The 25,887-nt window shown below is 38.1% G+C and overlaps 2 protein-coding genes and 1 non-coding gene across 3 annotated transcripts; 2 read left to right on the forward strand and 1 right to left on the reverse strand.

Annotated features, from left to right (window-relative positions):
• The first annotated feature begins 1,632 nt into the window (after window positions 1-1,632).
• On the forward strand, window positions 1,633-1,704 carry TRNAE-CUC (transfer RNA glutamic acid (anticodon CUC)). The gene has a single exon. It is a non-coding gene; the product is annotated as a tRNA-Glu (tRNA).
• Window positions 1,705-8,232: 6,528 nt separating this feature from the next.
• LOC101736287 (tissue factor pathway inhibitor) lies at window positions 8,233-12,541 on the reverse strand. Its single transcript, XM_012693474.4, has 4 exons — window positions 12,327-12,541; window positions 11,089-11,280; window positions 9,292-9,379; window positions 8,233-8,556 (listed from the first exon to the last, which is right to left on the reverse strand). Exons 1-4 carry the CDS (start codon window positions 12,502-12,504, stop codon window positions 8,391-8,393), a joined length of 624 nt encoding a protein of 207 aa, XP_012548928.1. The 5' UTR covers window positions 12,505-12,541; the 3' UTR covers window positions 8,233-8,390.
• A 1,682-nt stretch (window positions 12,542-14,223) lies between these two features.
• Or-1 (olfactory receptor 1) lies at window positions 14,224-24,099 on the forward strand. Its single transcript, NM_001043410.2, has 8 exons — window positions 14,224-14,317; window positions 16,475-16,730; window positions 18,407-18,517; window positions 19,185-19,666; window positions 20,610-20,712; window positions 21,879-21,974; window positions 22,786-22,941; window positions 23,754-24,099. Exons 1-8 carry the CDS (start codon window positions 14,283-14,285, stop codon window positions 23,805-23,807), a joined length of 1,293 nt encoding a protein of 430 aa, NP_001036875.1. The 5' UTR covers window positions 14,224-14,282; the 3' UTR covers window positions 23,808-24,099.
• Window positions 24,100-25,887: the final 1,788 nt, after the last annotated feature.

Here is a 25,887-nt window from a genome sequence, read left to right on the forward strand (position 1 = left end):
ACTAATTGAATATATTTTATGAACAGTGCTTTAAGAGCAATAAAAGCAGCAAGCCTTTCTTGGTGCCGCTGGAATCAATTTCGTTGGGTAAGTCTGCGTGTATACAGTTTTTTTTGTAAACGGATTGATTTGTTCGTCGATAGCTTGATGTTTCACTTCCATATTGATTCTTGCAAACCTGTCTCCTTTCTCCTCTTCCTTTCTGATCAGTATAAAGTATGGACGAAAGTCATTAGACTCCATTTTTGATAAACCTTTCCTTTTGCAATTTTTAACTAATAATTTTGCGTGGGTTATACTATTTTTGACAAGTTTTAAGTCGATTAAATGAGTTCTGTCAAATGCAGTGTTAATACTTTTTGGAGAATAATACTGTTTAAAGTAAGATCATTTGGACTCATTTGCGGCACGCCTGACTTAAGTGATTTCAGAGTTTCGTAAACATGGCAATATTAGGTAAGGTTTTTTTATAGCTTCTCCATCGCTATTGAAGTTATGTAACGTTTATATTTTAAGCAGTAGGCGTTGACTTGACTATTTACTATATATACGCCTAACGTCGCGGACGTCCATGAGCGATGATGGCCAAGCTAATAATGGCTGTTCTCATAGATTATACACTTAATATGCTGTTCTGTTTTTCCAAGTGAAATTCACGACTGCTTCGCGATCGAAATAGGCAAGTCCATTATACCTACCGGTATGGACTATGATACACATAGCGGCACATATTGTATAAATAAAGTGGAATACGATCACTGAACTATTTGACTTTGTTCTAACATTACGTTAATGTGATATTTACACGTCATTACGGATCCTCCCGATCGATTAACGGTGCTTTTAGGTACCACAAGCACCGTCCTCGTCGAACCAGTCGCTTGCGACGAAAGGCTCGACGAAAGAATTAGCCCACAGACACAGCCCACTGAGTTTCTCGCGGGATCTTCTCTGTGGATCGCGTTTCAGATCCGGTGGTAGATTCTGCGAAGCACTGCTCTTGCTGGGGTCCAGTGTTAGCACCACTCCGGTTTGAGCCTCGTGAGCTCACTTACACGTTAGGGCGAATCTGATATAGCCTCTCAAGGCTATCAATCAGCATAGGTGAGAAAAAAAAAGTGATATTTATTATTTGCCTGTTTGAATATTGTACTGAGTATTAAGTATTGTAAATGTCTCGATAACACTGACAGAGGCACTTGATTATTATAAACTAAAAAGTACTCGAAGACAAGGTAACAAGTGTTCTATGTGCGTAACAATACTACGAACGGTTCATTGGCGGTCATCCATCAAGGGCCTTGTGCTGGAATTTTATTATCAACGCTGTAAATCTCGACATATCGGTACAATTTTTCGATAGAATCGCATTTACATGATCCGCGCATTTTTGTTGTTTTTCTTGGAGTTTTTATCTCTCTCTCTCTCTTCCCAGCTATTTATCCCACATGGTGGTGGGGTCAGTTTTCCTGACTTTACTCCTCCACTTCGCTCTGTCTTGAACATCCTCGTCAGCAACATTGCATTCTCTCTTGTCCTTCAGCACTACGTCCCTCCACCTCCCTCCACCTTGTCTTAGTCTTTATCTATAGACCAAAATGTTTATATCAATTATTTAAACAATACTTATTATCCGATATGGTCTAGTGGCTAGAATACCTGGCTCTCACCCAGGAGGCTCGGGTTCGATTCCCGGTATCGGAATTCCTTCGGCGCCACTTTGAGAAGGCGGTACGACATAAGAACCCTCTTGTCGTGGCAGCTGGAAACTACATACCCGATCCTATAGACCAAATGGTAAACCGTCGACATCGCCCAAAGCGCGTCATTACGTATCCTCTTGATCCATTAACGGTGCTTTTAGGCACCACAAGCACCGGTCACCGTCCTCGTCGAACCCGTCGCTTGCGACGAAAGGCTTGACGAGCGAATTAATACATAGACACAGCCCACTGAGTTTCTCGCCGGATCTTCTCAGTGGGTCACGTTTCCGATACAGTGGTAGAATCTGCGAAGCACTGCTCTTGCTAGAGTCAGTGTTGCTATCACTCCAGTTTGAGCCCCGTGAGCTCACCTACTAGTTAAGGTTACGCTGAAACAGCCTCTCAAAATTATCCCGTGATTTTCTTTCTCATGTTTTTGTGAGTGTGAAATATTTTTCACAGTTGTTCCGTCTATACTGCGCGTATATAATAATCGGCAATGATCATAGTTTTCTTATGTGTATTCGTATTTTCGTTAATTATTAATCGCAGATTTCCAGCAAGATGTAAGCAATCAATAAACTAATTTTGTTAAATACCTAAAACAATTCAAATAATTACAAGTTGAAAACTAAAACATCTCGCTTCATGTATTGCTTGCTTTATGTAATTAAAAACGTCATGTAATGTCAACGCAATGTGACTAAATATCTTCGATCGTTGATAGTGGCAAGCTTGACGGGCTTACCATGCAAATGTTTCGTTGTTATCCAAGTTAACATGACAACATTTTAGTGTATGATAACATTTGAATTTTGAATGTATTGACACCAGAAATACACGAAATTCGCAATTCCAATGGTAATAAAAAATGAGAAGCGGGTCAAAATTGCAATATTCCAAAATAAGAAAAATAATACATTTACAAATACTTGTAGCTTATTTAAATCACGAAAAAGGTATAAAATTTCGTATTCGTGTTGTATATAAAAAAAAACATATAAATCTGTAAATATACCCTTTAACTATCTGTCGTAATTCATTAAATTAAGTTTTTTTTATTGATTACTTAGATGGGTTTACGAACTCAGGGCTCAGGACACGTGGTGTTAAGTGGCTACCGGAGCCGATAGCCATAAAAAACGTAAATGCTGCCTTGAGACATGAGTTCTAAGTCTCAGTTTAAAACAGTTGTTCTACCCTTCAAACCGGAAGGGATGACTGATTGAATTACTGGCAGAAATAGGCAGGGTGGCGGTATGTGCCCGTACGAGCTCACTGCTCTCTCTGCCACCAGCAACTTCACATTAAAATTTGGTGCACTCCGCCGATTGAAGTCGTCGTGGCCTAACGGATAAGACGTCCGGTGTATTCGTGTTGAGCGATGCACCGGTGTTCGAATCTCAGGCGGGTACCATTTTTCTAATGAAATACGTACTTAACAAATGTTCACGATTGACTTCCACGGTGAAGGAATATCATCGTGTAATAAAAATCAAACCCGCAAAAATTATAATTTGCGTAATTACTGGTGGTAGGACCTCTTGCGAGTCCGCGCGGGTAGGTACCACCACTCTGCCTATTTCTGCCGTGAAGCAGTAATGCATTTCGGCTTGAAGGGTGGGGCAGCCGTTGTAACTATACTTGAGACCTTAGAACTTATATCTCGAGGTGGGTGGCGCATTTGCGTTGTAGATGTCTATGGGCTCCAGTAACCACTTAACACCAGGTGGGCTGTGAGCTCGTCCACCCATCTAAGCAATAAAAAAAAACCTAATTTGCTTTCTAACAAGATGTTAAGGTTTAATAAAATGAAATACTTCTGACAAAACGATTTTATTGCCTGCATCTAGAACAAACTGTCGCCAATTTTTTCGTGGCGTGAAAGACCTTTTTCAGCTGTCGCAGAAGTGACTTGTACTGATCTTTACTCTTCAAAATTTTGCTGTCTTGTAATTGTACTAATACTTTTTGTATTTTAGGCGATAGAGTTGTTTGTTTAATTCGAACTAATCGACTTTCAGAGGCGTCAGCGTTCATTTGCGGCGAATGATCATTTTCCTGTCAGATTTAATTTACATTTTGAATTATTAAGATTGTATTATTTATACCCTTTAAATAAAATCGTCTGTAATATCGTGTAGTTTTTTGTTTATGTTTTGTTAATAATCAATATCAACAACGCGTTTACTGTTATTAAAGGGTTATTGGGTGAACAAACACTTAATACGGGGATTTCATGTCCGTCACTCGATAAAGAAATTTTCTTCTAGGTAAATGAACTTTCATAAAGTTATCCGACGGGTCCTCGGCGTTGGCCTTGTTAGTCGCGCACATTGTGCACTGTAAAAAACATCAAACGACTTCCTAAATATTAATTAAAACATAAAATCTAAGGAGACTTGCCAACGTCCAGTAACAGAAACTACTTATTGTAATGCGAATTGCTTAAATCCGACTTGAGTTTTGCGATCATGTTTCTCATTAAAGCATGAAAATTGTCTAAGCCTTTTACAACTGTAGCTTGGATAGGATCTTTCGATTTAGGATGCGCCGGTAGATCCTGATACGGCGTCTGTATTAATCAAAAATTTTTGGTTGAAATGTTTTACTATCGATTACATTATACATTAAATTGTTGTAACTAAACTTGAGACCTTAGAACTTATATCTCAAGGTGGGTGGCGCATTTACGTTGTGGATATCTATGGGCTCCACTAACCACTTAACACCAGGTGGGCTGTGAGCTCATCCACCCATCTAAGCAATAAAAAAAAACTGTTCAACTTACGGCGTTGGCGAAATAAATAAAAATGCAACAGAACAAAGCGAAAAGAAATAATGTATTTGTTGACATTGCTTTAAGTGTTGCTGTTGTTATGATTTTATGAAAAATGAAATTGAAATAGTAAATATTTTTAACGGTTCTATTTCCTAGAAAATACAGAACTTTTATGGCTTTTTTTATTTGATAAAAAAAAACAATGCAAACATGATAAGAAATCAATGTAGAATTTAGGTAATACATTCTAAACTTAACGTAACAGTCTTTGTATAAAGATTTTTCTTTGCATATTCATTTTACAGACAATAATTTTCTTTTAAAGCATTCTTTTTCTACTCGATTACCAGATAGTCGCACATAATTATTATTTAATAATCTAAGTCGCACAGTAAATTCTGTATCACACGAATTCTTTTTTCGTTTATTTGTTTTTTTACCTTTAAGATACGCATTAGTAACTAACTATATGTCAATAGAAGTAGGTAGGTCGCAGTTGCTGAAATTGGTATAGAATGTATCATCAACACTGTAATATCGTTAGTCTGTCACTTAATTTGGCCCCAAATGACGTCACCGTAATAAAGGAACACTGCAATTTTGAAAAAAAAAATACTGTGGATCCTAGTATAGCTTTTAACTTGATCTTGGTACTTTAATCCTAATTTTACATACATATTTTACCTTTTTTTTATTGCATACATGGGTGGACGAGCTCACAGCCCACCTGGTGTTAAGGGGTTACTGGAGCCCATAGACATCTACAACGTAAATGCGCCACCCACCTTGAGATATAAGTTCTAAGATCTCAGTATAGTTACAACGGCTGCCCCACCCTTCGAAACCGAAACGCATTACTGCTTCACGGCAAAAATAGGCAAGGTGGTGGTACCTACCCGCGCGGACTTACAAGAGGTCCTACCACCACTAATTACGCAAATTATAATTTTGCGGATTTCATTTTTATTACACGATGTTATTCCTTCACCGTGGAAGTCAATCTGGAACACTTGTTGAGTACGTATTTCATTAGAAATATTGGTACCCACCTGAGATTTGAACACCGGTGCATCACTCAACACGAATACACCGGACGTCTTATCCTTTAGGCAACGACGATCCAAAACGACCTGTTGTACCTAATGATGAGACATTTTTGTTTTTTAAATATCAAAATTTGATTAGGATGTATTTTTACATGTATTGACATATATATATATTTGAATATTACGTACCTACATAGCCACACTGAACCAACAAGAATGGCGTAGTATATACATACATTCAAAATATTTTCATTTTAATGTAATTCAAATAAAAAATTCAGTTCCATAACTGGTCGTGGCGTCATTCTGTTACGCGTATACCTTTTAATAAAATGTAAATTGCTTTAATGAAATGTGCATTGATACTGAGGAGACCTAGATCGGAGTATAATCTGAATATAAGTTTCTATTGCATAATCGCGTGTGCTAAAGATTGTCAAGCTTTTACGATTGCATTTACGAACGAAACGTGCGTCGTAATATTATCCACGTCATTACGGATCCTCCTGAACCATTCACCATCCTCGTCGAACCCGTCGCTTGCGACGAAGGGCCCGACGAGCGAATTAACCCATAGACACAGCCCACTGAGTTTCTCGCCGGATCTTCTCAGTGGGTCGCGTTTTCGATCCGGTGGTAGATTCTGCGAAGCACTGCTCTTGCTAGGGTCAGTGTTAGCAAAACTCCGGTTTGAGCCCCGTGAGTTCACCTACACACGTTAGGGTGAAGCTGAAATAGCCTCTCAAGGCTATCAGCAAAGGTAGGATAAAAAAAAAACCTGAATACTTTTTCATCAAAGGCGAATAACTACTATGCCATCTCTTCTCGTGAGTGTCGGAAATGCGATCATGGAATACTTCGGAGAATGGGCAGCAGCGCTAACTATTATACCTCAAACTGGCATTTACTAATGGTTCGTCGTATTGTAAGACCCCACGGGAATTACCATTCTGCTAAATCGTGTCGTGAATGTGTTCCAGTTTGAAGAGTAGGACAGCCATTATAGAATACAATAATTGAGACTTGGATCTCATTTCTCAAGGTGAGTGACAGTGATATTTTCAATGCGATTCACGTCTACTATATAAAAATTAAAAGAAATACAATTTTAACATCATGCTAGTGGTATTACTAACGCACATTAACTTCTTTGTAAATCATTAAACTGAACATATGAAACACGCATTTATGTAGTACCTATATACTTTAGAGTATTTTCTTCGGCTTTCAAGAATCATAATACATACATAATTAAAACTACTTCTGGGATTTGATCTATGTGTGTTTTGTTTTTTCATTATATTGCATTCGATAAGCAAGAAATAATATACTTAGTCTGGCCACAAACCCTGTTACAAAGGAAAACAAAAAAAATTCTATGGCAAATAACATTTATTACTTTTACAGTGTGTTAGTTTAATACATAAATATAAAACAATTTAAAGTATAAAAAGCTTATTCGAAGTGGTCTCCATTGGCTGCAATACAGTCCTTTAAACGTTAAGGCCAGTTATCAATAGAAGCACGCACTCTTTCCATGGGAATTTTTTTTACTGCCAATCGTACGGATTGTTTTAGGGACTCCAAATTATCATGGCGTTTAGAGCAAGCCGTATTCTCTAAAACTGACCATAAATCATAATCCAGCGAATTAAAATCGGGACTAGACGACGGCCAGTCTTCAGCTCTGATGAAGTCCGAAACGTTCGTTTCCAACCAAGACTGCGTAGACCGAGATTTATGACCTGGCACCGAGTCTTGCTGGAAGAACCATTCTTGATTATTGAACATGGTGTTGTTAAGGGGCTTCACTACCTTCTCAAGAATGGTATCTTGATACACTTGTGCCGATGTTTTGATACCTTTTTCACAAAAGTATGGCTCAGTCACTCCTTCATAGCTAATACCCCACCAAACCATCACTGAAGTCGGATAGTGCCCACGTTGCACTCTGTCGACTAATTGGGAAGCTTCCTTAGAGTTTTGAGCATAAATACGGTCATTTTGTTTGTTAAAATGTTGCTCAGTTATAAAACATTCTCATCCGTAAACAATACCGCATCAGTAGTTGTTTCGATTTTACACCCTATTCTCTTTTAAATTATCAGTTAAGAAATGACCAGTACGTCTCTTAGGTATAGGCTGCAAGTTCTAAGTCATCTTTTAAAATACGCGACGTGGTTCTAGGTGCTATCTTCATCTCCCGAGATAAAATCTTTTGCTTTCGGACAGGATTTCTTCGAACTCTTTCCCTTACTGCCTTTACCACCTTTTATGTACGAACACTACGTGGACGGCCAAATCTTTTTCTGTCACAAGCAGAGGAGGTCTCATTGCACCTATTAATAGCCCGGTACACAAACATTTTACTAATACCAAGCGTATGGAGAGTTTTAAAAATTCCATTTGGCTCCATACCTACTTTGTGTAAAGCAATCACAGCGATTCGGTTCTCTTTATCACCCCACTCCATTTTAATATCGCAAAATATTGTACAATGTATTGGCGCCAAAATGAGAAAACTCAATGAGCAATCATATAAAAATGACGGATTCCAAATTCAAATGTAATATTTTGTTTATTTTTAATTGTAACAGTATTTATAGCCAGACTAAGTAATTACATTAAGGAAAAAGCCATAAAACTAGTTTTAATTATTAAAAAAAACACGCATGATAACATTCACGAAATAAAAACAATCTTGTTGTATTTTTTAATTTTATTTTTCGAACGATATTGTAATTCATTATTTTAGTTTTAAATAAAATTAGTATATTTTTTTATTTTGTTGTAGGTAATGACTTTTGTGTCGGAGTTTAGGTGTTTCGGAGAGAACAGTGAGTTTAACAAAAACTATTTTTACATCAAGTCGTCGATGTTGAACGGGACACAAGTCGTGAAGCGTTGATAACGCTGTTGCAGCGTATTGTTTGGCGGCTTGAGACAAGTGGAGAAGCATTCTGCTCGTGTCTCGAAATTATTCTGGTTTCCACCGCAACCGGAATACAAGCGACGCTTGCAAGTTCTGCAAGTTTAATTAATATTAATTTTAAGTTCTTGTTATATTTGTTATCAACGTAGTTTGAGCGGTGTGGACATTTATCCCGGATACCCAGCCAGAGAGCGAGAAAACCTATCCTATACCTAGTTCTTTAGTATATCCTTCAATCTAAGACGTTTCGTTGAGGTATTGCCTGAAAATCCCTTCCAATCGTTCGACTACTTAGGCGACTATAAATAGCAAGGCTTCGGAAAATATATGACGGAAAGTTACAGATCAAAATAATCTAAAAGTAATTTACAGTATAATTTCGACTAAACGCCTACAAAAATTAAAAGAGCAAAACGATTTTAAAGCATAAGTCGCGTTGTATTCTGTTCAATTTCTTGGTATAATCATAAAATGAATCAATAAATTCCTCCTACCGCATTTCAGAATGAAGGAACATTATTACGCAACGCCATTATCATACAACAGGATTTAGTCGTTTAATACATTTCATAATTGACATATCTGTGCATTTCTTTACTTAGAATATCTGAAAATGGCATTCATTACAAAAATATTACGAATATATAAATATATCTTATTGAACCTAAATCTAAAATGGAGTTTATTAACAAACAAACAAAATAAACAATGTAGTAGCCAAAAAGTATAATAATTTTGTCTGCGTATTGTAAGTCTTATCGATAGCTAAATTTTATGGATACATTTTAATAATACAAAAGAATTAGACAAATACTTTAAAAAGCTTACTTAAAAAATTTATCCCAAGTCCATCGATGGTAATACCCGAAGCATGTTCCATAGTCGAAGCTCAAGGAACAGAAGTGTGGTATTTGTACTGTATTCAGAAAAAAAAATCCCGTTGAAACTTTAATAGCGCGTTAGCTAAGCTCGCAAACATAGGTATAGTTAGATAACCTCTCGAACAAGACAATAGAGTAGAATGGTCAAATATCTATATCTAAGTAATTGATCTAAAATTATATTCCACAAGTCGCAGCTACAAAAATGAGGCAAAAACCATACCAGATAGGGGATTTCCGTAGTATTTCATCCAACTTTATGCTTATATTAAATTAATACTGTAGTTACATACAATTTTTTGGGGCTTCACTGGGCATTTCGGCATTGGAAAGCAGCTACGTAATCTGAACGTGGTAGACACACATACTTTGTGACAACACAAACAAGCGAAAGAGGAGAATGACAGAAAATATCCCAATAATCGAAGTGTCGGGCAATTGATTGCCCCGACCCTTAAATCGAAGATATGAGAAAACCTATTGTTTTTTTATCATGTGCTCGTAATTGTTACAGTGCACCGCAACCTACTCTTTTTTATTACTTAATAATCGCTCAACGGTTTGCCAATGGCATTGTGGGGTATATCCCGTAGGTATATCACAAAGGTTGCGTATTGTTTTTGTATTTCTATCGTGTTTGTAATGTATTTTTGGATGCTGAATAAATAAATACTTCACTATACATTACCCTAACGTCAAACATATAACGAAATTTACTTCTGTGTGCTTAGTGCGAGTTTTTAACGTTCTCGATAGCGTAAAAGTTAACTCAAATTTGTATGCAGTTGGAACAGCGCCAAGCGGCAAACGTTGGCAAACGTCGCAACTCCATACAAGTTTGAGTTAACTTTTACGCTATCGACAACGTTAAAAAACTCGCACTAAGCACACAGAACTTCGAGAAATCTCGACGGTTATATTTGTCTGCATTTTAGATGAAAGTTCATATATGTAAATACATATTACTACTACTTCGGAGCCCACTGAGTTTCATGCCGGATCTTCTCAGTGGGTCGCGTTTCCGATCCGGCAGTAGATTCTGCGCAGCACTGCTCTTGCTAGGGTCAGTGTTAGCATCACTCCCGCTTAAGCCCCGTGAGCTCACCTACTATTTAAGGTTACGCTGAAATAGCCTCTCAAGGCTATCAGCTTAGGTAGGGAAAAAACTACTTCTGCGCTGGCACTATAGCCCCGGAGTGGGTTTTGGCCTTCGTCAATAAACGCCACCACTCGTCCGGCACGCGGAGCTCGCCATTTCAACAACGTTAGACCAGGTACACTCGGGTTTCCCTATGGTACGACGGCCCTCCGGTACACCCGCGTACATCCGCTTCATATAACCCGATCCTGCCTCATCCGCACTACACGCCTAAGCCACCTGAGCCTCCGCGCCTTCATCTCCCCTAGAATATTTACCTCACCAAAAAGGCTCTGTATTTAAAGGCTCTATATTTTTCTCTGTTTCGATTTTTCGAACTAGAACTAAACAACAAAGTTAAAGCAAGAACGTCTAGTTTTACAAATTTAAAGACGCACATTTCATGCATTTTATGATAAACTGCAAATAAACCATTAATGATCATCATTTTCTTCATTTCTCGGTACACATGCTACGATCTATTTTAGAATCATTCTTTTCTTATCATTCTCTAAAATTTTGGAACAAGCCAACTTACCGAATAACAATATCAGAGCACCGAGATGTATTGTCGGTTTAGGTGATTTAGTCTAAATCCAAACTTACGTATTGCAGTTGTGGTATTAAGATAACAGTAGTCTCGGCATTCCTTTTCAGTTTCGAATTTGTTACCGTTTCCTTGGCAACCGCCCCAAAAGAATCTGTAGCATCTGTGTTGTTTCACGTCGAAGTACCACTGAACGATGTCCGCTCGACACGGACCGGAGTCTGGCCGTAGAAAACATGTTTTGTGACGAGCTGTGGAATAGTCGGAAAGTAATATTTTGTCCAATAATATAGCCAAGCTTCGTTGTCACTAGAAAGAAATGTGAAAGAAAGAAATGTCATGAAAGAAATTAAAAAACGTGTGGCACTCGGGAACTGCCGCGGTAAAGCTATTGCGTAGCATTTTTTATCAACTTATGCAATTATAATTAGACAATGATAATTTAATATTAAAACAATAATAAAACAAGACCACGCTATATTAAACATTAATAAAAGCAAAACCTTAACTGTCCCCTTCACATTCATAAGCTAGACCGCGCGAGAGAGAGACGAGCAGACTTTTCATGATGCGCATGCAGTGTGACGTCACGCCACGCGCTTATTCACAAACACTACACAAGCGCAACGTGTGAATGTGTTGAACGCGAGCTACCTACATGGTAGGCGGAGTGAGGGGTGTCAGGTTTTTTTCGTTACGGAATTTCATGATTCCGCTCTCAAGCCGCGCTCAAGGCCCGCGATAAAATCTATGCAATAGCTTAAAAAAAACCTACTTATTATACTCGTAATCGTTTGACTCGCGCATTTCGAATGTAACTTTTACTTAAATTGCATCACTAACGAATCTGCCAGAGTACTTGAACTACGGCACAGTCGTATCGTTCGAAACGACTAAGAAAGGTCACGTAAAATACGGATGTGATAAAAGTTTTTTCGACATTAATTTATTTAATAACTAGCTGACCCAGCAGAATTCGTAGTGCCTCAATCGTTAAATAAAAAACCTTAACTTTTGTATAAAACAAACTTAAAACGAATAAAAGGAATCCGTCCGACGGGGGACACATCAAAGGAAAAACAAAATTGTTTGTTTATTTTCATATTTTTTCACCTTTTAAACCATTGATTTAAATATTCAACTCTCTGTTTTAAACCTTCTCTAGACTTCCACGAATAATTCAAGACCAAAATTAGCCAAATCGGTCCAGCCGTTCTCGAGTTTTAGCGAGACTAACGAACAGCAATTCATTTTTATATAATATTATATAGATATGAAAGAACATTTTTCATTTTACCTCTCAATGTACTGTCCAATTCCGCACAGATCTTTTTAGTGTACGCTGTCGTTGCCCGTCCGTGATAGTGAAATGTTTTGCGTTTCGACTTCTTACAGTTAACAACAAGCAACAACAAAACAATAGCGAAATGAACGTAGTAAGCTCGAGATGTGTGCCTTAAAAGTGAAATAAACATTACTTTTAAATCGTGCTAGTGTATTTCCAGCATACGAATACGGTATAACTATTTCATGCGGTCGTAAATTTCAATTCAAATTAAGTGCAGTTGTGAATTTGCTACACAATATGTATTTATATGTATTATAGTTAATTTATAAACTACTTCATAATGACTACTATTCGCTCAATTTCTAGAGACCGTCATCAATGACACCTCAAGCTTCAGTTTCATTTAAGTAATGCATTAAATTTTTGGTACTTAAACACGAATGGTTTTGACAAAATTGATTCTTTAAAATGTACTGGTAGCATTGAAGTTTATCAATTGCTCCTAAACATCTTTAATGTTTTGTTTTGCCTTCGCCTATTCAAACTTAGACTTGTCATTTCATACACTTAATGTTGTGACCACAGAATACATAAATAATAATAATATATAGCTTCTATTGTGAGCGCATTTAAAAAAACAATGCATAATAAAATAATATTATGTACCTGCCTAGATATAAATAATACAATTACCTACACATTAGAAAATTCCATTTCTTTAGACAATACGAAAGTATGACTGAGAGTCTGCAATCACATTTTTTCTCGTCAGTTGATTCCTTTTACTATCAAATAAAAACGACAAAATGTTCATAAATAAGATTTATCATTCAAAATTGATTTTTGAACCAATTCTTTGAGGTATCTTATAAAAAGTTATTTTCCAAGAACTTTAAGATGTCCGATATTACTTTGGTCCAATAGGATCTGGATCACCAGAATAAAATTAAAATAAAAAATTGTTTTAGTTCGGCTTGATGGTTTTGTTTTTATGATTTCAAACTATATTTTCATTGTGCAGGATATATTAGAAACCGTTCTCAAATCCGATCATCGTTCTCGTCAAACCCGTCGCTTGCGACGAAGGGCTCGACGAGTAAATTAACCCACAGACACAGCCCACTGACTTTCTCGCCGGATCTTCTCAGTCGGTCGCGTTTCCGATCCGGTGGTAGATTCTGCGAAGCACGGCTCTTGCTAGGGTTCGTGTTAGCAACGTCGGCAGGTTTGAGCCCCGTGAGCTTACCTACAAGCTCGGCGAATTTAGAATAACCCCTCGAGGTTACTAGAGTAGGTAAGAAAAAAACAAAGTTTTTAAAAATATGTCATGAAATGGACGAATCTGGACACAATAATTCTTAAAAATCATAGTTGATTTTTTTTCTTTCTTTGTTCTTTAGATTCCACGTAATGGAACACGATTAGAAATTAACTGGCGTATGAGGTCAACGGCCTCGAAGCAACGCGCTGTGAGGCTGCCTTCGCGTTGTAATTCCAGGTTCCTCAAAAATGCAATAAATATTGTCATAACATCTACTAATATATTGTTAAGTAAATATATTATTTATGTTTACCTTAGGCTAGTACTTTATTCTGGTTCCAGCTTCAAGGATGGTATTTTCATTTCCTGTATTGTAAAACGTTAGTGGCTAGTCTTGTCGCTTCTCCTCTTTTACAGATACTATATACTAGTAATAAATTATTCACAGTTAAATTATTGTTAAGTAAATGGCAAACTAAACTAAATTATAAATTCATTTGTCATTCCATTTGATGCACCTTCTTATTAAAATAGATAAAGGAATTTTTTATTCCTTAATAGCAAAGGCGTGTTTGTTTTGCTTCGCATTTAATTTCACCAAGGTCAGTTTCGGCTATAAAAGCGCTAAAATATCGTTCATCACGTAATAATACATTAAATATAAGAAAGGATAGAATACTTCGATCCTCGCAGAGCTTCAAGTTATGTTACTATCCTTCAAAGATGACAGTCGTTCACCGTACGTACCTACTATATTTATTAAGTACTAGCTATACCCATCTGCTTCGCTGAGCATTTAAAATTAATATTATTATTTCTCATCCCCACAAAAATTCTCATCATTAACTTTTTTTTTTTTCCTACCTAAGCTGATAGCCTTGAGAGGCTATGTCAGCGTAACCCTAACTTTAGTAGGTGAGCTCACGGGGCTCAAACCTGACGATGTTGCTAACACGAACCCTAGCAAGAGCCGTGCTTCGCAGAATCTACCACCGGATCGGAAACGCGACCCACTGAGAAGATCCGGCGAGAAACTCAGTGGGCTGTGTCTGAGAGTTAATTTACTCGTCGAGCCCTTCGTCGCAAGCGACGGGTTCGACGAGAACGGTGACCGGTGCTTGAAGTACCTAAAAGCACCGTTAGTGGATCGGGAGGATCCGAGATGACGTGTTTTGAGCGACGTCGACTGCTTTCCATTCTGTCCGCAGGATCGGGAATGTAGTTACCGGCGGCCACGATGAGAGGGTTCTCGTGTCGTGCCGCTTTATCGAAGTGGCGCATGGACGCCGACTGTAGATACTTACTGATGGACTCTAAGTCCAGGTCGTCATGGAGGTCGACATTCCTGACGAACCACGGGGCTCCGACGGCTATCCTGCAAAAACGGGATTGAATGATTTGGAAGGATTTTAAGTGTACGCGGGCCGCGTGAGCGAACACTACACTTGCATAGGTCATGACGGGGCGTATGCAAGTTTTGTAGAGTGTCACCTTATTTCTAAGGGACATTTTACTTCGCCTACATATCATCGGATAGAGACGTCCTAGAATGAAGGCGGCACGATCGCGTACCGTCTTGATGTGGGAGCGGAATGTCATCCTACTGTCGAGGGTGACGCCTAAATATTTGACCTTCGGGGCCCACGGTATGGGCTGGTCGAACATCGTGATTGGGCGAACGGCGGGGGCGGAGGTGTTGACGCGCCTAGTCGGGAGGGGGATGCTCAGCGTGGTGTTCGGAGGGCGACCCCTTTTGAAGAGCACCGCTGTGCTTTTCGTGGGGTTGATGTCGATGCGCCACTTCCGGAACCACTGTCCCATGGTGGTAGCTGCGGTCTGAAGTCGTCGATGAAGCAACGCCTTCTTCCTACACGAGTAGTAGATGGCGGTGTCATCGGCGAAGAGCGCCAGATGGGTCTCCGGAGACCGGGGTATATCATTGATATACAAACTGAATAGTAACGGGGAGAGGGCGGAGCCTTGCGGGACTCCGGCTGTGACGTGACGGGGCCGGGAACGCGTTTCCTCGACTCGATATCGGAACGAACGGTTCGACAAGTAGTCTCGTATGATGAGCACGAGTCTGTCTGGCACTCCCATGTTATACAGTTTGTATATCAAACCGTTGTGCCAGACTTTGTCGAACGCCTTCGCTATATCGAAGAAGAGGGCTCCTGTCGGAATGAATCATTAACGCCCCCGCAACTGGTGTAAGGAGTCCAACAGTCATATACACATTAGCCTATCCATTAAGTACATGTATTTTCTACATGGATACTAAGTTTCGAGTCAATCGGATGCATGCTTCAGTAGTTATAACGGAACATCTGTAATAATCACTGTAGATTTATATATTAGTATAGAAGATTACAAAAATAATTCCCAACGACATTCCTGTTTTGTTTTTCCGTGGAATTAAAATATTAAAATAATATTACTTTACAATAAATACGGTTTAAGTCACTATGATAACTGCGTTTTTTTGATGCATTATGAGTAAGACGAAAACAATTTTTTTCTGGTTTCGGTTTGATACAATGAAAATCTTCTTCGGGATACAGCTATCTGTTAATGTTTGTATTTTATTTATTTATTTATTACACTTCATGTAAAATTTACATTTGCGGAATTCCTAAGGTATTCAGGCACCAGTCAACTAAAGGCAGTGCAGAGTAAATAGTACACCTATTTACTGTAAATATATAATACTTTATACAGTATTCAAAGGAATATTAATAAATTCGCTAAACAAATAACTTCAACTTAATAAATTCATGACGATTCCGCTAACTTCCAAAATATTTAAAAGTGAAATAAAAATTAAGTTATATAATTATTATTAAGTTATATAAAAAAAGCTTAAATAATATATTTCAAAATTCATTCCTTTTTTTAGGGACATCCAAAAACCTCAAAACTTTCAATATATGAAGATACTTCGCTTTAATTTAAAGATAATATGCGCCTGGCCGGAAAAACAACTGAACGAAATACGATCATTGGGACATTCGATTCACCGGGTTATATTACCGATCCAGTCCGTTGTTTGCCTCGCGTGTGGAATTCTGTACATACATTTTCATTTTAACGAGATACCGTTTTTCATTCTGGCCAGCACCTTCATAACTGTGATGATGAATTTGGTTACTTGTGTGAGTATTAATTTTGGAATTTTTATTTTTTGCAGAAGGAATAGTACTGCCAGATTTAATGTTGTGTCGTTTTCGATCATAGTAATAAAGTTAACTGTCAATGTAATCCACTGAGTTTGTCGCCGGATCTACTCAGTGGGTCGCTATTCCGATTCAGTGGTAGATTCATCGAACCACTGCTGTTGCTGAGGCTAATGTTAGAAAACCCTCCAAAACCAGAATAGTCCCTCAAGGCTACAGGTGGCAGGCGGATAGGTAGACAAAAATCAATGCAACAAAAACAGTGTATTGTTTAATTCTTTATCGTCAGACTACAATACTGTTACGCGCTGGGGTTCGGGATAAATAAAATTCCACCGAAGTACAACTAAAAACTGTATTCAACACTCAACAAACACTATAAAACTCTTAATTCGCTTCTTCCGCTTCGCTTCAGGTGATCCGTTCGCTGTTTCGCTTCGAGTAGTTCCGATTACTGACTGCATGTTTTTTTTTCCTTCCTGTGCTGATAGCCTTGAGAGGCTATTTCAGCGTAACCTTAACTAGTAGGTGAGCTCATGGGGCTCAAACCTGAAGACGTTGCTAACACGAACCCTAGCAAGGGCCGCGCTTCGTAGAATCTACCACTGGATTGGAAACGCGACCCACTGAGAAGATCCGGCGAGAAACTCAGTGGGCTGTGTCTGTTGGTTAATCGAGCCCTTCGTCGCAAGCGACGGGTTCGACGAGAACGATGACCGGCGCTTGAGGTACCTAAAAGCACCGCTAGCGGATCGGGAGGATCCGAAATAACGTGTTTTGGGCGACGTCGACTGCTGTCCATTCTGTCCGCAGGATCGGGAATGTAGCTACCGGCGGCCACGATGAGAGGGTTCTCATGTCGTGCCACTTTGTCGAAATGGCTGACTGCGTGTCATCTCTGCAACGCTTTTATAGTCGAGACGAAATCCCTAGAATCGTCGAGAATATTCCACAAAAGTCTAGTATTGTGTGTTTCCGGTGTCTGACAATAGATGGCGTTGTACTTCTCGAGCGGCGTTCTATATACTACTAGATCCTTCGATATTCGTTCAACTATTTAGCGATAGATGGAGTTAAACTTCCCGGCGTAACAATACTAATCACTAAGGTCCGGAATGAGAAGAGGAATGACAACGTACATTTAATATTAAGTTTTAATATCTCTGCATTTAGTAAAATTTTTTTGTAAGCAAGTAAAGGACGTACAGCAGAGGGTAACGGGGTTTTATCGACTACTAGAATAACGCCGCAAAGTCTGAGTAATGAGGTATAAATCCCAATTATTTTTCGTAACGGTTATCGTCATCTCCCTTCCCTCGCCTCAAGCCGGAATACACAACTTTTTCAAGTAAGAAATAGTCAGGACGATAGTACCTACACGTAAAACACTATATTACCAAAACAGCTAAGCGATCGCTAATTATTGTAATTTAAATTAAAGGTACGGCTGTCCATTTGTCAACGATACATTGCATTGCAAAACTTACTTGTTCTCAAGTTATTAAAATTTCATTCAAGGTTTTGAACGTGTTCAATGCAATTTCTAACCTTTTATTGTTTTTATAAAAAAATGTAGACCTTAGATATATTATGTATTTTTGATTGAAGTTTGGACTAACTAACTTCAGGAAATTTATAATTTTGCATATTTTCAGTCGAGGACAGCACTAGTTATGCTTTTCGAACGTTACCTTGTATTAACTGGTCGCTTCATAACGGTAATGCATCTATTCAATTTCCAGAAGAATTCAGATTACGCTTATAAGGTAAAGTTTATGTGATTTTTTGCCACACTGAGCTATCACTATTCTATTTGTCGAAGTTTGTGGTTTCAAAGAAAAAAAAAACATTTTACTAACGTTGTTGGTCAGGTGAGTTGCGACGGATCTAGTGCGAAGCGAAGGTGCCAACAAATATCCGACATAAAAATGAAAAGTTACTACATCTTTGATACTATGATCTCCATTTCACACATGAGATTGATTTTTGAATTGCATTAATGTCCTATCGTTCCAAATCCATGAGTGTTTTGCTGTAGGAACCATCAACATGGTTCGGCAAAAGCTCTGGGGTGTAATATTCCAATGGTAGATAATTAACACGACGTTCGCCGTATGCCTTGAAAGCTGTTCATGAACAGATACTTGGCACTTGCTCTATGAACGGTCCACCACTTATTCGCATCGCATCCCAGATATGAGATAAGCGTCGGCCATCTTGTAGTTTGGGTTTTTATAGGTATATGTATACGGAATGAACTGGTTTTCTTTAAAGTTTTTGTTTCGTTAATTTCGGCCAGAAAACCGTGCGAAATAATTGGAAATCGTTAAAGAAAATTAGCGTGAAGCCTAATCGCTAAATAGTCTTAAAAGTAATAATATAATATAAGATAATTATTAAAGAATATAACCGATATATTATATGTGTTTTCAGCTTTGCACTTTCGTGAACAGAATGTCCCATTTTTACACACTTTATGTGTTATTTTCGATGTTTATGGGTCTAGGGCTGTTCAATCTTCTACCGTTGTACAACAATTACGTGTCCGGGGCATTTTCGGATCCTTATGGACCCAATGTAACGTTTTTCCATTCTGTTTATTTTGCTTTCCCCTTCGACTATTCTCACAATTTTAGGGGATACATCATAATGGCCTTATTCAATTCCTATGTGTCAGTTACATGCTCGATTGGATTGGTAATGTTTGATTTGCTCATGTGCCTCATGGTAATGCACGTTTGGGGTCACCTTAAGATACTCTCACACAATCTCATAAATTTCCCGAGACCTAAAGCCAGCCATGTCATCACAACGCCCAACGGACCAACGAATGTGGAGACGTATACAGAGGAGGAGTCGAAAGAAGTTTTCGCTAGACTACGTGAATGCATAAAACACTATGGAACAGTTGATGAGTATGATTTTACTTTTTATTTTCTTTTGATTGCGTAGTCTGAACGAGTTAACGGCCCGTGTGTTGTCAAATTCCGCTTTTTTGCCCAAACATCGGAAAGGTATTGGACCCCGACCGGGACATAAACCCAATTACCGTGATTCAACAGTTAGGGTCAATAGATTCAGACCACTAAACCAAGGATTAGAATAAGCATTAAGTCGTCGTGGCCTAAAGGATAAGACGTCCGGGGCATTCGGATCTAGCGATGCACCGGTGTTCGAATCCCGCAGGCGGGTACCAATTTTTCTAATGAAATACGTACTTAACAATTGTTCACGATTGACTTCCACGGTGAAGGAATAACATCGTCTAATAAAAATAAAACCCGCAAAATTATGATTTGCGTAATTACTGGTGGTAGGACCTCTTGTGAGTCCGCACGGGTAGGTACCACCGCCCCGCCTATTTCTGCCGTGAAACAGTAATGCGTTTCGGTTTGAAGGGTGGGGCAGCCGTTGTAACTATACTGAGACCTTAGAACTTATATCTCAAGGTGGGTGGCGCATTTACGTTGTAGATGTCTATGGGCTCCAGTAAACACTTAATATCAGGTGGGCTGTGAGCTCGACCACCCATATAAGCAATAAAAAAAAAATTAAAGAAAATATATTACCTATCAGCATCTAACAGCACAGTACTCTCTAATAGAGAGATAGACAGTAACTGACATCAATGTATTACTAATACGGACATTAATAAATGTAAACTTATATATAATATAATATATATATTTGGGCCGTATGCCCGTCTATCGGTAGGCAGCGGCTTGGCTCTGCCGCTGGCATTGCTGAAGTCCATGGGCGACGGTAACCACTCACCATCAGGTGGGCCGTATGCCCGTCTGCCTACAAAGGCAATAAAAAAAAATATATATTTATAGTAGCATCCTTCATTTATTCCAGTTTCGCCAATGATATGTCTGAAACGTTTGGAGTTATTCTATTGGTGTACTACGGTTTTCATCAAGTTAGCCTATGCATGCTGCTCTTGGAGTGTTCTGATTTGGTAACTTTGATGTTTATTTGTTTATTGTACTTCTCGAGAACGGATTAATGCCCGAAGCCGCTGCGACACGTCGACCTCTTCATTAGTAGGGTATGCCCAGTGATCGTTATTGGAACGAAGTTCCTTATCGCGCGTTGTGAAAGGGGGCTAGACGGAAAAAATTCTTACGAAAAGTTGTCACGACACTTTTTAAATCCGTCATTCTGACCAATCAACGTGTAGGTGACATTGCTCGTATCCGATTGGTCCGCGTAATGAGTACAGTTTCTCGAGATAGCGATTCAACAATAGTAATTTAGTTCATAGTATTGTTTTTTTTTCACACAAATTCATTGTACCTAAATGTAATAATAGTATCTACAGAGATATATATGTACATTACCATTAGTTACTAAATAATTTTATCACGGTCCTAAGCCAATTGAAGGCGCAGACTTTTTATTAGATAGACTGGTGAGCAAGCTTAAGGCTAACCTGGTTTTAAGTAGTTAACAGAGCTTATGGATATAAATGTTACGCGCTAGGGTTCGGGATAAATAAAATTCTACCGAATTACAAGTTAACACTGTTAGAACACTTAAAAGACTTAACAAACACCTTAAAATTCTCAATTCACTTCTTCCGCTTCGCTTCAGGTGATCCGTTCGCTGTTTCGCTTCGAGTAGTTCCGATTATTGACTGACTGCGTGCCATCTCTGCAACGCTTTTATAGCCTATACCACATCCCTAGAATTATCGAGAACATTCCTCACAAGTCGAGTATTTTCTGTGTGTTTCCGCTATCTGACAATAGATGGCGTTGTACTTCTCGGGCATTCTAGATGTTACTAAATCCCTTGATGTTCGCTTCGGCTATTCGGCGATAGATGGCGTTACTCTTACCGGTGTAACATTAACAACGTAATTGCCGCCACCAACTTTAAGATAATAAGCTCTAAATATATTTTTTATAGTATAACGGCTGGTCCATCCTTCAAACCGGAACGCATTAGTGCCTCGCGGCAGACTTAGGCGGGGTGGTGGTGCCTACACGTGTGGGCTAACAAGATGCCCTACTGCCAGTCTGCCATCAATAGGATTACATTTGATTGTATTTTAAATGTTTTATAATGACTTTTTAAGCAAATCGATGTTCGTATCATTATTTATTATCTTTATATTTTCAGTCCACGAAGGCCATGTTACGTTACGGACCCTTAACCTTGATCATGATTCAACAATTAATTCAAATATCCATTATATTCGAACTCCTCGGGAGCGTGGTAAGTGACGAAGTTTTCGAGTAACTGGAATTGCCCCTTAGGGTACCAATTAATAGGAAAGGAAAAACGAAAAAAGCACCGCGCAATAAGCTTGCTTCCGTCCTCGCTTATTTCTGCGGCGAAATAGTAATGCGTTCTCGATTAAAATTTGGGACAGCATCACTTTGGACTTCTGTGGACTACCGTAGCCATGTAGCACCATGTAGCACCAGGTACAACATGAGATCTTTCACTCATCTATACAATAGAAAAAACAACGATAACTACTTACTGATAGTAAAAACTTCAATCAGCGTGGAAGATGTTATATTGACTAGAATAAAGTTTTAATACTTTTTTTAAATATTTTTTTATTGCTTAGACCGATGGTCGAGCTTACGGCCCACCTGGTGTTAGGTGGTTACTGGAGCCCAGAGACATACCTAAACAACGTAAACACCATCACCCACTTTGTGACAAGAGTTCTAAGGTATCAGTTTTAACCGTACCGTGCTTCACGGCAGAAATAGGCGGGGCGGTGGTACCTACCCGTGTGAACTCACAAGCCATCCTACCACCAGTAATTACGCAAATTATAATGTTGCGGGTTTGATTTTCAATACAGTATGCTATTCCTTCACTGTGGAAGTCAATCGTAAACATTTGTTAAGTACGTATTTCATTAGAAAAATTGGTACCTGCCTGCGGGATTCAAACACCATTGCATCTTTTGAAACGAGTGCACCGGGCGTCTTATCATTTAGGCTACGACGGCTTCAAAATCTACCACTCATTCGGCTTTAATTTATTTAACACAACATATCACTTTCAGGCGGATAGAATACCAGACGCAGTGTATCAATTACCTTGGGAATGTATGGATGTGAAGAACAGGAGGGTCGTGTACGGTTTCCTACGAAGGACACAGAATCCCGTACGATTCAAAGCAATGGGTATGCTCGACGTTGGAGTACAGACGATGGCGAGTGTGAGTATACACATACATAATTGTAAATAGACATGGTTTAACAAAAACCGACTTCAAATAGAAAAAAAGATATATTCCAAAACAAATGAATATACACTAAAAACAAAAATCATCGAAATCGGTTGGCGTGATATTGAGTTATTGAGTTATTCATCTATTTGTTGCGCACGTATTTTATGCAAATTTAAGACTTACATGATTTTCTCATGGATACCATTATCAGAACTAGATTAAATTGAAATGGGACCACACGGGAAGCGTCAGTTTTCTAATCATAAAAGAATCATCAAAATCGATTCACCCAGGCAAAAGTTATGAGGTAACAAACATACAGTCGAATTGAGAACATCCTCCTTTTTTGAAGTCGGTTAAGAAGTCTAAATTAAAATGTATCTAGTATTTTGCTTAAATTCAACGCAGTTAGATTGTTTCAGACCGTGCATAATCCTGGCTAAGACTTTGCTCAACCACCTAATAATAATAAAAACCACACATAAATATTTTACCTTTCATTTATCGACTTCAAGCCGATGTTATACTTCAATAAATTTACAATGAATTAAAATTAAAATTATCAAATTAGAGGACTAAAATTATGGAAGTAGGTAGGTAGGGAATGTGATAAAACACTTAGTCTACCATTAGGTCTTGAACTGCTAACTTAATCAAAATAGGACTGCCTAAAGTAGCTTGGTGACTATTATAAGCAATGAAATATTAGAAATCAGATGTAATCGATAACTTAGACGAAGATCTTAGAAAAAAGTCGTTTTGTTTGATGTAATGAGAAAAGATTTGGTTTTTTTTTTCAGATATTAAAGACATCTATTTCATATTTCGTGATGCTTCGAACGGTGGCAACATAAAAGTAATAATAGAGCAATCCGCACTATTTTTTTAATTCTTACTACAAATAATTTCTAACTAATCTGCTTATTTCACTAATCACATATTATTGTTAACTATTCGTTCATATTCCGATGTAATGATTTAAAATTGCTATTACTAGGTGTGATAAATAAGTATCACGTGATTGATTGAATCACAAATTGAACAATTGAACTATAAATTGAACTGAATTGTATGAATCACATTCGATCCTAACACTAGTAGGTACTTAGGTATTGGAATGCTTCGAAAATAAAATATATTGAGTAAGTTTGGTTTATTTTTCTGTACGTATTCTTTTTATTTCTGTAAATATGTTATTTAACTTAATTCCCGATTCCCGCCAAAAAAATATAATATAATTTATTTTGAAAAAACTTAATCAATGAATTTTCCTTTCAACTATTCACCTAGTGAAATTAATAATTACAATATATATTCTTTTTGTAAAGTACCTAATAAAATAAGTATTTTAAGTACCAGTATATTAAAGTTAAGTTGACCTGTTTTAAATTACGAGTAATCTTTGTTTCATAACTAATAAGAACTTTTACTCGATTATTCATTTCTTGTACACAGCGCCATCTATTAGAAATATTACTACTATACTAAACCCAATAAGTAAATCCGTGTTGCTGTAAGAGCAAACGTTGAAGTTTCTTTTTAAGGCAATAGATGTCGCTTAAAATAATTTTTGAATAAGAAACTCGAAACCCTTTTCCTATAACTTTGTTATGTATCTATCTCCTCTACCTATCGAATCTCCTGTAAACTTATTTATATTCCTATCAATTATCTTTATCAAATCAAGGTAAATTTTATTTTGAAATAGAATAGAATTCTATTAATCTGGAACAACTGTATATCGAGACGAAGTATGCTTTTTTTTACAGTTAATCTAATGTATATTAAAATGTGAGCAATCACCGAATAAAAATAATTAAAACAAACTTTAAATCACGAGAGTAAAATTTTTTAAGTCAGTGAAATAACATACCTCTTTAAAAATTCTTTATAAGGATGATTCCTTATTAACTTTTGAATGAATTCTAAAATAAGGAATATTATCTGTGTCTTAGTTTAACGAGTTTAGAAAATTGCTCTAAAATACAAATTACGACTTGTCTTTATTAGGTTCAAATACAAAGATAGGTAGGTTATAATCATTTAATAAATATAATAAGAATAGTTAATTGAATGGCCCGTTTATTCGGGCTTAAGTAACTTGCAAAGTAAAAATTTCTCACAATAGCTTTTTTTTTTCCCTTGCAGGCCGACGAGCATACGGCCCACCTGATGGTGAGTGGTTACCGTCGCCCATGCACTTCAGCAATGCCAGGGGCAGAGCCAAGCCGCTGTCTACCGATGCTTCATACCGATGCCACCTATGCCGATAGCCTTGAGAGGCTATTTCAGCTTCGCCCTAACGTGTGTAGGTGAGCTCACGGGGCTCAAACCGGAGTGTTGCTAACACTGACCCTAGCAAGAGCAGTGCTTCGCAGAATCTATCACCGGATCGGAACCGCGACCCACTGAGAAGATCCGGCGAGAAACTCAGTGGGCTGCGTCTATGGGTTAATTCGCTCGTCGAGGTCTTCGTCGCAAGCGACGGGTTCGACGAGGACGGTGACCGGTGCTTGTGGTGCTTAAAAGCACCGTTAATGGATCGGGAGGATCCGTAATAACGTGCTTTGGGCGACGTCGACTGTCTACCATTCGGTCTACAGGATCGGGGATATGACACGTTCACAGCGTTTATATAGCGAACACAGATCTATTAGCCCAGTTTCTAAACGCAAGATTTGCACGAACTGGCTTAAAAAAGCAAAGGCTTTCTGTCGATGGAAGTGCTTTTTTATTTCGTGCTAATAGATGCACAGAACACAATTCAGGAGTAAATTAATGACCAATATTAAAATAACTAGCGGATGTCTACCTTCTTCATTTCCACTTCTCACAGAGTTCTAATTCTCTATGCATACAGAAAAATGTGAAAATTGGGAGATCAATTTCGTGCCTTTGTGATTTAAGTTGATCTGGGTGTTTGACCCATCTGGT

The sequence above is a fragment of the Bombyx mori genome, chromosome 1 (assembly GCF_030269925.1).
Source record: "Bombyx mori chromosome 1, ASM3026992v2".
NCBI classification, from domain to species: domain Eukaryota; kingdom Metazoa; phylum Arthropoda; class Insecta; order Lepidoptera; family Bombycidae; genus Bombyx; species Bombyx mori.

Excerpts from the sequence above, each read along its gene's own strand:
- LOC101736287 (XM_012693474.4), bottom strand. The coding sequence starts at position 12,504 with ATGTTTATTTCACTTTTAAGGCACACATCTCGAGCTTACTACGTTCAT. Across the intron at positions 9,380-11,088 it reads TAATACCACAACTGCAATAC|TACAAATACCACACTTCTGT; the intron begins GTAAGTTTGGAT and ends TTCTGAATACAG. Across the intron at positions 8,557-9,291 it reads ACTTGGGATAAATTTTTTAA|AACTTGCAAGCGTCGCTTGT; the intron begins GTAAGCTTTTTA and ends TTAAACTTGCAG.
- Or-1 (NM_001043410.2), top strand. The coding sequence starts at position 14,283 with ATGTTACTATCCTTCAAAGATGACAGTCGTTCACC. Across the intron at positions 20,713-21,878 it reads TCTTGGAGTGTTCTGATTTG|TCCACGAAGGCCATGTTACG; the intron begins GTAACTTTGATG and ends TTATATTTTCAG. Across the intron at positions 21,975-22,785 it reads TCGAACTCCTCGGGAGCGTG|GCGGATAGAATACCAGACGC; the intron begins GTAAGTGACGAA and ends TATCACTTTCAG.